Below are 14,080 nucleotides of genomic sequence, written 5' to 3'. Positions count from 1 at the left end.
AATGTTAACCTTGATCATTTGGCAGAAGGAGGGTTGTCAGGTTTCTACACTGTAAAGTTACTACCCTGCCTTCCCCATACCTTATACTCTGGAAAGAAGTCACTATGCGGGCTTCCCTGGTGGTGCAGTGGTTGAGAATCTGCCTGCCAATGCAGGGGACACGGGTTCGAGCCCTGGTCTGGGAAGATCCCACATGCCGCAGAGCAACTAGGCCCGTGAGCCACAATTACTGAGCCTGCGCGTCTGGAGCCTGTGCTCCGCAACAAGAGAGGCCACGATAGTGAGAGGCCCGCGCACCGCGATGAAGAGTGGCCCCCACTTGCCACAACTGGAGAAAGCCCTCGCACAGAAACGAAGACCCAACACAGCCATAAATAAATAAATAAATTAAAAAAAAAAAAAAAGAAGTCACTATGCAGAGCCCACTTGAAGCGTGGGTAGTTACACTCCACCTCTTTGAGGGTCGAGTAACTACATAAATTGTTTGGAATTGTTCTGCATGGGAAACTTGTCTATTCTCCTCCATTTATTTATTTGATCATTTATTTATATCAGTATGAGTCATGGATATGTATTTTATACTTTGGGTTATAACCTAGTATCACTTTATTTATTTTGTTGCTCATATTGTTTCAGGAGCTCTTTAGTTGGTTCTTTTGTCCCTTTGACATACTCCCATTATTGTGGTTTTTTGCCTTTTTTAAGTACTTCCTTACTTTCTGGCTCTACAGTATGCTCCAGGCTCATTTTGTTTATGTCCTGCTCCAGTCCTCAGATCAGCCGTTGCTCCTTTCATTGGAGAATGATATTAGAAACCAAGATCTGTATGCTAGGTGTGCCCTTTGCTACTGGAGTGTCATTGCTTCCAGGCCCTCTCAGCTGACAGAGCAAAGAAATGTGATTGTGTATACTAATCTCTGTATATACTCGTTTATAAATATTTCTTTATGTAATTATATTAAGCTAAACGTGAGTTTGTTCTGATGCCTCCAACTCAAATCCATTACCGCATGGATCATTCTAGCCTCCTCACCTTGCTTATTTATAACCTCCCACCAACAGTGAGAAACCTGACTTCCACTATTCACCATCCATTCACTTAATTTTTCAATTCTAGTTTATAAGTATAGTGACTTCAGAATTGTTTACCTGTGCCCCTGTGGAAAACAACTTTATCAATTAGCATATAGTACTTATTTATATATAGTCCCTTTTGTCTACAGACTCCACTCATTTCCAAAGTAAGCTACTTAGATTAGCTCCTTTTTTCTCCACCACCTTTAGGGAGGTTATTTCATATATTTGTAATACATTTTTTTCACATTCTGCATTCCATCCTGGGATTCCCTGACCTCCTAAATGAATTTTTAAAATTTACACACACTAAGGTTTATACTTTGTGCTGTAAGGTTCTGGGGTTTTGATAAGTGCGTAGTGCCACGTATCCACCATTACAGTATTATACAGAATAGTTTCACCCCTCTAAAAAAATCCTTGCTTCACCAGCCAAACCCTCCTGTTTTTTTTTTCCTTTGGCTGCACCGCACAGCATGTGGGATCTTAGTTCCTTGACCAGGGATCGAACCCGTGCCTCCTGCAGTGGAAGCATAGAGTCTTAACCGCTGGACCCCGTGCCTCCTGCAGTGGAAGCATAGAGTCTTAACCGCTGGACCACCAGGTAAGTCCCTGATTTTGCTTCTTTAGCCTGTTTTTAAGGTGGATTACATTGATTGCTTTTGAAGTGTTGAACCAGCTTTGCAAACCTATAATAAGTCTCCCCTGGTTGTGGTGTATAGTTCTTCTTATACATTTTTGGGTTTGATTTGCTTGTATTTTGTTGGGGGTTTTTGTGTCTGTGTTCATGAGATATACTGATCTGTGGTTTTCCTTTTTAATGTCTTTGTCTGGTTTGAGGTATTCTAATGTCTTTTCTGGTATTAGGGTAATGCTGGCCTCATAGATGAGTCAGGAAGGGTTCCCCCTGCTTCTGTTTTCTGGAAGAGGAGTGGAAGTCTTTTGTGGTACAAAAGTTTTAATTTTGATGAAGTCCAGTTTATTTATTTTTTCTTTATGGATCATGGTTTTGGTGTCATGACTAAGAACTCTGCCTGGCCCTAGGTCTTGAAGGTATTCTCTTATATTTTCTTCTAAAAGTTTTATAGTTTTACATTTAAATCTAATATCCATTTTGAATAATTTTTTGTATAAAGTATGAGGTTTTAGGTTGATGTTAATTTTTTTACCCATGGATGTCCAGTTGTTCCAGCACAATTTGTTGAAAAGACTCTTCTTCCTCTATTGAATTGCTTTTGCACCTTCATCAAAAATCAATTTGATGTATTCATGTTGGCTTCTTTCTGGGTTCTCAGTACTCTTTCATTGATTTGTGTCTATTCTTCCACCAATATTATGCTGTTTTGGTTATTGTAGTGACCAAATAGTAAGTAATAATTTTAATATCAGGTATAGTGACTCTCTCACTTTGTTCTTCTGCTTCCTTTGCCTTATCATATAAACTGTAGAATAAGCTTGTCTGTATCTACAAAAAATCTTCTTGGGATTTTGATAGGAATTGTTTTAAATCTATAGATCATTTTGGGGAGAATTGACATCTTCACTGTGTCAAGTCTTGCAAACCATGAACATGGTGTGTCTCCCCATTTAGTTAGATCTTTGCTTTCTTTCATCACCATAAAGACTCTGTACAAATTTTGTTAGATTTATGTTTTAGCTATCTCATTTTTTTGAAGTGATTGCAAATGGCATTATGTTTTTAATTTGTTTCCATGTGGTCATTGCTAGTATATAGGAATGTGATTGACTTTCATGTGTTCATCTTGTATCTTGTGGCCCTCATGGATTCATTTATTAATTCTGTGATCTATTTTGTAGATTATTTTGGATTTTCTACAAAGACAACCATGTTATCTGCAAATAGGGACAGTTCTGTTTCTTCCTTACCAAATGTCTATGCTCTTATTTCCTTTTCTTGCCTTATTGCCTTGGCTGGAGTGTTTGATTACTTTTTGAGAACTAAAAATTATTTATCTTTAAAGTCAGTTCTCACTTAAATATAAAACATTATGTTGCTTAATTATAATAAATAGCAATAATAAATATTTACTTCATGTCAGGCATTAATCTAAGCACAATCCTGAAAGTAGATGTCATTATCAAACCCATTTTATAGATGTAGAAACTAAGACACAGAGAGGTTATGTAAGTTACCCAAGGTTACATATTTTATAAAGTAATGGAGCTGGGATTTGGATTTGTGGCATTTGGTTCTACAGGTTGGGTTCTTAACACATCCATTGTGCAAAAATCCTGGCTTTCCTTCTAGCTGAGCCAGTCTTATGCTTAAGTGAGGGAAGTAGAGGGGGAAGAGAAAGCAAGAAAGAAATGGAGAAGTTGCTGGAACATGAAAGACACAAGGTGTGAGCAAGAGAAAGTGTGAGACCTGATGTAAGAAGAATAGGGGAAAGATTATTAAGAATATGAGGACCAGCCATCATCGGATGAATGGATAAAGAAGATGTGGCACATATATACAATGGAATATTGCTCAGCCATAAAAAGAAACGAAATGGAGGTATTTGTAGTGAGGTGGATGGAGTTAGAGTCTGTCATACAGAGTGAAGTAAGTCAGAAAGAGAAAAACAAATACAGTATGCTAACACATATATATGGAATCTAAGGGAAAAAAAAAAAAAGGTCATGAAGAACCTAGTGGCAAGACGGGAATAAAGACACAGACCTACTAGAGAATGGACTTGAGGATATGGGGAGGCGGAGGGGTAAGACGTGACAGGGTGAGAGAGTGGGCATGGACATATATACACTACCAAATGTAAAATAGATAGCTAGTGGGAAGCAGCCGCATAGCACAGGGAGATCAGCTCGGTGCTTTGTGACCACCTAGAGGGGTGGGATAGGGAGGGTGGGAGGGAGGGAGACGCAAGAGGGAAAAGATATGGGAACATATATGTATGTATAACTGATTCACTTTGTTATAAAGCAGAAACTAACACACCATTGTAAAGCAATTATACTCCAATAAAGATGTTAAAAAAAAAAAAAGAATATGAGGACCAGAATATGCCAGAAGAAGCTGGTCATGGAAAGCCTGAGAGGGCCCCCACGCCATTCCCCCCATAGGTCTTGGCTGCCTAATTGTGGGTCCCAGCTTGTTGTCTAGACATATGTCTTCCCTCCTACACTATACAAAGCCTGACTGCCTGGGCTGTCAGGGTGTGTATTTGACAGCCCTCCCCAAACCCACACACCCAGTGATTTCTGTATTTATACCTAGTTTCCCACTCTCAATTCAGCATCATTATTATTCTTTACTCCTTTTGCCACTTCTGTGTATTGGATTTTAAATCTATTTTAGAATCTAGCTCTGAAGCAAGACTACCTAGAAGCTCTGGCTTGGTAACCTTGTGGCTCAGTCCACCACCTCAGCCCCCCAGCTGTGGTCTTTGATGTGACAGAAGCTTAATTAGTTTAGCTGTAGAACCTGGAGTATACATCACCAACTCCTAGGGTGTGAAAAACCACTTAGAAGGTGGGCTAGATAGAAGACTGAAATAGACCTGAGAGTAGGAGGAAGCAAGTCAGAAAATAGGCATTCAGGGTGATCAAAGACAGCTGAGAATGATGTACACATGTCCCTCAATTCCACAGACTGAAGGAGCTTAGTAGTTAAAAATCTAGGGCAAGGCAGTAGTGACACAGACAACCCAGAGGTTGCAGCAGGTGGTAACGGATTAAATATTGCTTGAATTCAATAGAAGTAAGTAATTTGGTGACTACCATGAGACTTGAGGGCAACACCACCTTTTAGGCATAACTAATGAGAGAAAATGTCCCTGAATATACCTATTCTAATAAGAAGAGACCTGATGAGAAAGCATGTGGTATGGTTCTAGTATGCAGAAAGTTGAAGCAAGGTTGCTGAGACTTGGAAGAAATAAAGAGGTGAGAGAAAACTGGTGCATGACGGAAGAAAAAACAGCTTGCAGTGAAGAGAATAAGGGCTCTGGAACCGTGAAGGACTGTTTTCCAGTCAGGTTGTTTTCTTGTCATTTGGGAAAGTTCTCTGGGCCTCAGTGTTCTTTCTCTGAAATAAAGACTGTAATATCATTCTTACAGTGATGATCTTGCAATGTAATTTCATAAAATGTAAATATGTTTCTTAAAAATTTTTCCATAGATTAAGGTTAAACTTCATTTATCTGGAAATGCCATTCTCAGGAACCACTACTTGCCATCCTTGCTGCCAACCATTTTATATATTCAAATATTGCCCTACGCATTGAGTGAGAGGTTGGAGGGCTTTACAAAAGGCAATGTCAAAATACATACAGTGATAGGGATCTTATAAATCCCTTTTCTCAAGCAGAGAAATCTGTGTGTGAGTGTGTGTGTGTGTGTGCGTGCGCACGCACGCACCCAGTGACCTTTATTAAGCTGGCCAGATGTTCAGTACATAGTTGTCTTTTTTTTTTTTTAATAAATTTATTTATTTATTTATTTTTGGCTGCGTTGGGTCTTCGTTGCTGCCCGTGGGCTTTCTCTAGCTGCGGCGAGCGGGGGCTACTCTTTGTTGCAGTGCGTGAGCTTCTCTTGTTGCGGAGCACGGGCTCTAGGCGCGAGGGCTTCAGTAGTTGCAGCATGCAGGCTCAGTAGTTGTGGCTCGCCGGCTCTAGAGCACAGGCTCAGTCGTTGTGGCGCACGAGCTTAGTTGCTCCACGGCATGTCGGATCTTTCCGGACCAGGGCTCAAACCCATGTCCCCTGCATTGGCAGGTGGATTCTTAACCACTGCGCCACCAGGGAAGTCCCATAGTAGGTCTTGACCAGGCTGGTTCACTACAGTGCCCCACCTTGCCTCCTTGCCTGCGCTCCGCATCTCACCCAGGCCCCACACATAGAGGCACCTCTCAGAACCCACACGCATGACTGGTTCAGGCAGCAACTGTCCACTCCTGATGAATGCTCTTAGGCGCAAGCCTTCAGAGCTGCTGATAATTTGGCAATTAACCAGCAGGCTGAAGGAATACAGTTTGAATCCTTTGATAAAGCTTGGCGTGCCTCAGCACTATCTCCTTTTGTTCAGAGAAATATATTTTAATCAGTGTTAACAAATACTCATTCTAGACCTGGCATGAGGCACTCACATTTTTCTCTATAGTCCGAGTTGCCTCTTATTTTTTCTCTAATCTTCATCGTTTCTTAATGCCCAGTATAAGCCCTGCTTCTGTGCTGCCTTTTTACTTCTACAGCTTGTCTTCCACCCTCCATTCGAATTTCATCCATTATAAGTTGTCACATTCATACTCCTGAACTCTGCTTTAATGTTTTCTCATTGATTCAAAAATAATTTTCCCAATTAAAATGTAAGTGTTTTAGGGCAAGGAGTGTGTCTTATAGATTAGTCCTGCTTTCTGCATGTTATAACACCAAGCCAAGTGTGGAGTAATGCCCAACCCTGCAAACCCTCAGATCCGTTACTTATGTAGCAAGATTCTTCAGGACAGCCAGTTCCATTCTCCATGTGAAAATTGATGGTGACTCGATGAGTATGAATTTGTTGGTTGATTTAGGGACCAGTGAAATTCGAGGATGTGGTTGTGATTTTCACTGAGGCAGAGTGGAAGAGACTGAGCCTTGAGCAGAGGAACCTATACAAAGAAGTGATGCTGGAGAATTTCAGGAGTCTAGTCTTGTTGGGTGAGGATATGTTCTCTTCCTTAATTTTTCCATTCATATATTTATTGACCATATAGCCAGCCAATGTTCTAAGCTCTTAGAACACATCTCTGAATAAAACTATAAAGCATTTTTTTGGTCATTCTAGTATAGTGACACTGACATATACAATAAATAGCATATATAAGTAAATTATGTATGTTAGAGGATAATAAGCTCTACATAGTTTTAAAATATGTATAATATATACAAATATAAGTAGAGCAGAATAAGGGGGATCCAGGGTGCCGGGGTGTAGAGGCAGGGGTGGGTGATCAGGGTAGGCATCTGTGAGGAGATGGGTGTGAGCAAAGGCTTGAAGGAGGTAAGAAAGTTAGATATGTGGATGTAGTGGGAGACTCTTCTGTGCCAGGGAACAACCAGTGCTGAGACCCCGAGATAGGAAAGGAAGGAGGCCGGCGTGATCGGAGCACAGAGAGCAAGGAGGAGAGGAAGGTAATAAGAGAGGCCTCTCTGTGTCCTAGAAGTTAAAAAAGCTTATAGTGTAATTAAATCTGTCCGTTTTGTGTTTTATAGGTTATTTGATATCAAAATCATATTTTTCTTCATTTATTTAAAACCTGAAACTGATTATTTGTCTAGGATGGTAAATACAAAATTATTCTGGATATTCCTGCATTCTTAAGAGTCCTGTTTTCAGAATTGCACATAAATTTATGTCAGAAGCTTTTTCAAGATTTTTCTCTATTTGGCATAGCTATGAATTAAGTAGTTCTGATTTATTTTTGTCTGCTTGGATCTGTTATGAACTGCTTTCCTCGGTTTGAATTGGCCCCATTTCACTCCATTTGGCTTCTGACCTAGTTTCTCCATCTGTCTCAGTGAAGATTCACCCATTTAAATTTGCTTTCAGCTGGCCAAACTGATTTGGTCTTGTTTTTACCTTGTTTCGTCTGGTGGTCTTCTTCTGTGTCTCTGTGCTCATGCATTTCATTGATTCTGAGAACTATATTAGAATTATCTCAAAGTAATCTTTACATGGAAACTTTGGATCCTGTTGGGTCCATTTCAGACTTTAAACTGTTTTGCTGTACTTGATTCATCCTTCCTTTTCTCTGTATATCTTTTTTTCTTTTATTGATGAATTACTTAAAACAAATCCCAAATAATGTGACATACTACCACTCCTAAATATATCACAATGTAACTAATAAATAAGGACTTTTTTTTTTAATATGTAACCACATTATCAGTAGGGCTTCAGTATCATCTAACTCTTGGTCTTTGTTCAAATTTACCTGATCATCTCAAAAAAGTCTTTTTGAGAATTTGAATCAGGATCCAGACAAGATCCACACATTCCATTTTTTTTAAATGTCCCTTAAATCTGTATCAGTTCTTCCTCCCTCTTCTGGTTTTTCTCTCAAGGCCGTGGATCTGTTTGTAATGCTCTGAATCTAGAATATAAATCTATTTTAGATAATATTCTAAAGTAGTTTTTACATAGTAGATTATAAATCAAGGGAGAATAATTTTGAACTTTATCAAGAAGTGTCCACCAGGGACTTCCCTGGTGGCGCAGTGGTTAAGAATCCGCCTGCCAATGCAGGGGACACAGGTTCAATCCCTGTTCTGGGAAGATCCCACGTGCTGCGGAGCAACTAAGCCCATATGCCACAACTACTAAGCCTGCGCTCTAGAGCCCACGAGCCACAACTACTGAGCCCGCGTGCCACAACTACTGGTGCCCACATGCCTAGAGCCCGCTCACCGCAAGTAGAGAAAGCCCGCGCGGAGCAGTGAAGACCCAACGCAGCCATAAATAGATAGATAGATAAAATGCCATTTGCAGAAAAAAAAAAACCAGAAGTGTTCATCAGCATGAAGAACATGGGAATTCCCTGGTGGTCCATTGGTTAGGGCTCGGCGCTTTTACTGCCGTGGCCCGTGTTCAATCCCTGGTCAAGGAACTAAGATCCTGCAAGCTGCGCAGCACGACTGGAAAAAAAAAAAATGAAAACATCACATCACCAATGGCATTGCTGGTTGTAGTGTTTGAGTTACCACCCATACAGCACACCTATGTCTGTCACCAATAGAATATACACATGTCATCAGTAAGGCATATCCATGTCTGTCTGCATTTGTAACTGTCATGTCCACAGTGATCTGCCTGTAGCTGTAAGCATCTCATTGCTTCATTATGTCTCCTAATGTAGTCCTGTGAAATTCATATTGAAATACATAATTTTTTATTGTAAATTACTTTCTTTTATTTCTCTTTTATATTTTGGTTAGGGCATTACATTATTTTTTAAAAATTCTGTGTATGGGGACATTTTATTAAATATGAATCTCATTACAAGACAGTAAATGAGATGTTGCAAGACGTAGACTATGAAAAGGAGCCTTTGATTCTGACAGTATTGAGAACGTGTCTGTCTTCTGCCTAACCTTTTAAGTTCTTTCTTAATTAACTCTGTTCCTATCACTTATTCATGCAAAAGTATTTATTAACTATTATATGTTAGGTCCACTTCTGGGTTCTTGGAATATACCAGTAGTATATCTGGGAGAAGCGTGTTCCAGACATAGGAACCAGCCAGTGCAAGGCATCAGGAGGGAGTTCAGTGTGGCTCAGATTGGAGGGAATGAAGGGTGGAGTATAGATGGAGTCAGAAAGCCGATAGGTTATGAAAGAATGTGGAACCTAGTGGGCCACTCTCAGGGCTTGGTTTTTACTCTGAACATTACGGGGTTTTTTGGGTTTTTTAAAAATAAAGTAAAGAGTTCTATTTATTAGGAATGTAGAATAAAGAAGGAAGAGATTGGAATGGGCTTTAGTGACCTGCTCCCATCCCATTCTTCTATTCTTGATCCCAGGGCAGAACTCTCATGGCTCTAGGGAATACTTCCTTTGGATGGATGAGGGTCCTGGCAGGACTGGGCTCAGTAGATCCTCTGGAGCAGCATGGCTTAGCCACCCCTCATTCTGTCCTGAGAGAGTCAGTGCAGTTGGACTGGGTGTCTGGGAATCTCCTGATCAGGATATCTGGATGGCTTTGTAGCCCTAGACCGTGGTCAAAGCCCAGAATACTTCCTGTCCCAAGATTTAGTCTATAGGCCAAATTTGGTTAGTTTTTCCCCAAACAGATTGTTCTATGTCAGGGGGTTTAATTCTCACTGGCTTCTTTTCTCCAGAGACCTAGTCAAAGCAGCAAGAGTCTCATTATTTGCTTAGAAGCTTTTTTTTTTTTTCCTTTAAGGACAGATTTAGTAGAAAATAAACCTTTGTATGCTGATTAGTTCAGAGTTATCTGTGGTTTGTATAGTGTTTAAGAGCACATCCCAAACCCTGTTTTGTTTCTTCTTTCTTTGTGACTGTGAACAAGTTACTTAACCCTGCTAAACTATTCTCTGCTGCCTTCTGCATTGGAGACATCCAGACTGAGTGACTCCTACGTCAATCCACTCTTTCTTCTCATAGGAAAAGTCACAAAGTGCGTTCCCATGTAGGTCATAGGATTGTTCTCTTTTGTTGGAAATAAACGGTTGTAGCTGTGTGTGTCAGTGTAACTGGTTATGGCTTAGAAGATAATTTTAGTGTAAGTGCAGATACAAAGTTGAAGATGCCTCTGATGCTTACTTGGAAGATTATTTATTGGAATAATATGTAGAATAATAGGTTCTGCTATGGGTTTTTTTTTTTTTGATTCAAGTAAAAGATGTAAAATGTAAAAATTGACTACAGTACATAATCTGAATCTAATCATAGGAAAATGTCAGCAACATTCTATACATATTCTAGAACATGAGGAATGTTCCCTAAAAAAAGAACTCTATTCTTCAAAAATGCCAGTCTCATGAAAGAGACACTAAAGGAAACTAAAGAAACATGAAAACTAATTGTAATATCTGATTGTAGACTAAATCCTGTACTGTAGGGAAAATGCTATAAAGGACATTATTGGATCAATTGACAAAATTGGAATATATATGATAGTTAAAGTATTATGTAAATGTTAAATTTACCAGAGTTCAAGCAGAAGTTTCTGTGGGGCACCTGAGAAGGACACAGTTAAGATGGAGTTTCCAGCCCAGTGAGTCTGAGGGCCAGACCGTGACCCCATAAATCATGATCTCCTGTCCAGACTGTGGCAAAGGTGTTGAACCAACTTGCAAATTCTGCCCCTACTGCAGAAAACCTTTGCCTACAGAGGAGCATGAGGGGTCCCAGACCTTTGTCAATCCGTCTATGTCATCCTCCCAAGCTTGGACTCCTTCCCTGAAATCTACATTCGTATATATCAGACTACTTGCTTGACATCTGTTGGATGTCCCATAAGTGTCTCCACATGCCCAGAACTAAGCTCCTGATATGACTGCCACCCCCCATCTGCCTCTTCCATAGACTATCCCATCAAGGTAACAGCAGTTCAGCTTAGTCAATTTCTCAGACCATGGAGTCATCCTCAAGTCCTCTTTCTCTCCCACCCCATGACTGCAGCCCTCCAGCAGATCTCATCATCTCTCCCTTTAAAAATCAATGCTGAGGACTTCCCTGATGGCACAGTGGTGAAGAATCCACCTGCCAATGCAGGGGACACAGGTTCGATCCCTGGTCTGGGAAGATCCCACATTCCGCGGAGCAACTAAGCCCTTGCACCACAACTACTGAGCCTGTGCTCTAGAGCCCACAAGCCACAACTACTGAGCCCATGTGCCACAACTACTGAAGCCTGTGTGCCTAGAGCCCGTGCTGCACAACAAGAGAAGCCACTACAATGAGAAGCCCGTGCACCACAATGAAGAGTAGCCCCCACTCACCACAACTAGAGAAAGCCTGTGAGCAGCAACGAAGACCCAAGGCAGCCAAAAATAAATAAATAAATAAATAAATTTATTTTAAAAAAAAAAATTTACCAGAGTTGATAACTGTATTGTGGTTATGAAAGTGAATATCCCTACTTTTATGAGACACACACTGAAGTATTTAGGGGTAAAGGGCATTGATGTATGCAGTTTACTCTCAAATGATTCAAAGAAAAAATATATATATACATATACGTATACACACATATACATATTATAAAATACAAATGTTAGCAGTAGGTTATTAGGGTAAAGGATATACAGCTGTTCTTTGTATTGTTCTTATTCTTGCAACTTTTCTGTTGCATTTGAAATTATTTCCAAATAAAAAGTCAAAAGAAGTTGAATGGAAATACAGGTCTGGTGAAGCATGTCTTGGAGAGACAGACATTAACAGCTGTGAATGATTAATGGGCTAGATCTTACTATAAGACAAGGAAGAAAAGCCCAGCCAGCCCTTCCTCTGACTACTTTGACTGAAAACTTTCTTTCTTCAGCAGATTCAAAGCCAGAAGTCCATCCCTGGCCCCTCTGCCCTCTGCCCTCTGGCCTTTGGCGGTCAGCAATTTCTCAGCCACCATGAACTATGCAGTCATCTTTTTTTTTTTTTTTTAAAGATTTATTTATTTTATTGATTGAGTGATTGATTGCTATGTTGGGTCTTCATTTCTGTGCGAGGGCTTTCTCTAGTTGTGGCAAGCGGGGGCCACTCTTCATCGCAGTGCGCGGGCCTCTCACTATCGTGGCCTCTCTTGTTGCGGAGCACAGGCTCCAGACGCGCAGGCTCAGTAGTTGTGGCTCACGGGCCTAGTTGCTCCACGGCATGTGGGATCTTCCCAGACCAGGGCTCGAATCCATGTCCCCTGCATTAGCAGGCAGATTCTCAACCACTGCGCCACCAGGGAAGCCCCTGCAGTCATCTTATTCCAGGTTCATGTGCAGGAAATCAACTCCAACCACGGGATCCTTGCCCAGATGACCACCAGCAGTGGCAGCAACAACATTCTGATAAAAACCACTGGGGGGCCAAAGCAGAAGATCAAGGAATGGGAGTCTCTACACCTTTGTTTTGGAGTACAAATGAGAAGGGGACTTAAGTGGTTTTCTCTTGCCCACCCCAGGGACCACCAGTAAGCTCTCAGGGAGGCAACAAAGTGTTGAAGGTACAGCTCAGTCCAGCCCAGAGGGTAAGATCTGGGGAAGCAGAAAACATTCCTGACAGGGTAGAACTCTCAGGATTTGGAGCAGTCAGGTTTAGAGGTGTGGACTAGGTTTTAGCCAGAAGTCAGACCTCTTCAGACACAGGCTGTCACGAGCGGGGATATCTCCTGTGTGCAGAAAGTGTGGGCAAAGCTTTAGCAGGAAGTCACATCTCAACAGACATCACAGGACACACGGGGGAAAAGCCTTATATGTGTGGGGAGTTGTGGGCAAGGCTTTATAGATAAGTCACCCCTCTACAACCACCAGAGTACACACTCAGGTGAGAAGCTTTATGTATGCAGGGAGTGTGGGCACGCTTTTAGCCACAAGTCACACTCACACAAGGGAGAAGCCCTTTGCATGATGTGTGGGCGAGGCATTAGTGAAAAGTCAGACCTCATTAAGCACCAGAGGATTCACACAGGGGATAAGCCTTATGTGTGCAGGAACTGTAGCCAAGGCTTTAGGGTGAAATCACACCTCATCACACACCACAGGACACGTTCAGGTGAGAAGCCTTTTGTTTGCAGGGAGTGTGGGTGGGGTTTTAGCCGCAAGATAATCCTAAACACACACCAGAGGACACACACAGGAGAGAAACCTTACGAGTTGCAGGGTATGTGGGCAAGACTTCAGCCACAAGTCAGCTCTCAGCACGCATCAGAGGGTGCACTCAGGGGAAAAGCCTTATGTGTGCAGGGAATGTGGGCAAGGCTTTAGCCATAAGTCAGCCCTCATCAGACACCAGAGAACACACTCAGGGAAAAGCCTTAGGTGTGCAAGGAGTGAGGGTGTGACTTTAGCAACAAGTCAGTTGTCAGCCACATCAGAGGGCACCCTCAAGGGAGAGGCCTTGATTGTGAGGTAGTGTGGGTGAGGCTTTAGCTGGACATCACTCCTCATCACAGAGCAGAGGACATGCTCAGGGAGAAGCCTGACAGGGAGTGAGGGTAAGGTGTTAGCTGGAGGTGAGCTCATAAGAAACACTGGGAGTCAAATCTCTCCACCATCCATTACCACCCTGCTAGAGCTCTGCGAGGGCTTCAGAGACAGTCTTCTGACCCCTTACACCCTCTGTGAGTATGAAGATGGCAGAGGTCTAGCCTCTGAGAACAGAGGTACCAAGTGATGGTCCTCTTGGAGAAGTGGTCTTTGCTTCTACCTACTTCCTTCTTCAGCTGTGTCCTTCTATTGGCTTCTATGACACTTTCCTGTTCTATTTTTGTCTACGTCTCTAGCCTTTGATGCATCCTCTTCTACCCCACTTTAGGTATTACTCAGGGTTCAGTCTC

General features: G+C 41.6%; 1 protein-coding gene and 1 long non-coding RNA gene across 3 annotated transcripts in view; both read left to right on the top strand.

Annotated features, from left to right (window-relative positions):
• Window positions 1-14,080, top strand: part of LOC137773375 (uncharacterized) — a 110,265-nt gene that overhangs the window by 19,407 nt on the left and 76,778 nt on the right. For both annotated transcript variants that reach the window (XR_011075664.1, XR_011075665.1), the window contains exon 2: window positions 1,550-1,678. This is a non-coding gene — a long non-coding RNA (uncharacterized lncRNA). The remainder of the gene's footprint in view (window positions 1-1,549; window positions 1,679-14,080) is intronic.
• On the top strand, window positions 4,999-12,682 carry ZNF589 (zinc finger protein 589). The gene is given in 5 exon segments (XM_068557773.1): window positions 4,999-5,067; window positions 6,608-6,734; window positions 12,086-12,122; window positions 12,124-12,176; window positions 12,465-12,682. Coding segments are annotated over 5 exon segments (504 nt in total).

The sequence above is a fragment of the Eschrichtius robustus genome, chromosome 12, assembly GCF_028021215.1.
Source record: "Eschrichtius robustus isolate mEscRob2 chromosome 12, mEscRob2.pri, whole genome shotgun sequence".
Lineage (NCBI taxonomy): Eukaryota > Metazoa > Chordata > Mammalia > Artiodactyla > Eschrichtiidae > Eschrichtius > Eschrichtius robustus.
The sequence above is the reverse complement of the archived record's forward strand: the minus strand, read 5'-3'. Positions and strand labels throughout refer to the sequence as shown.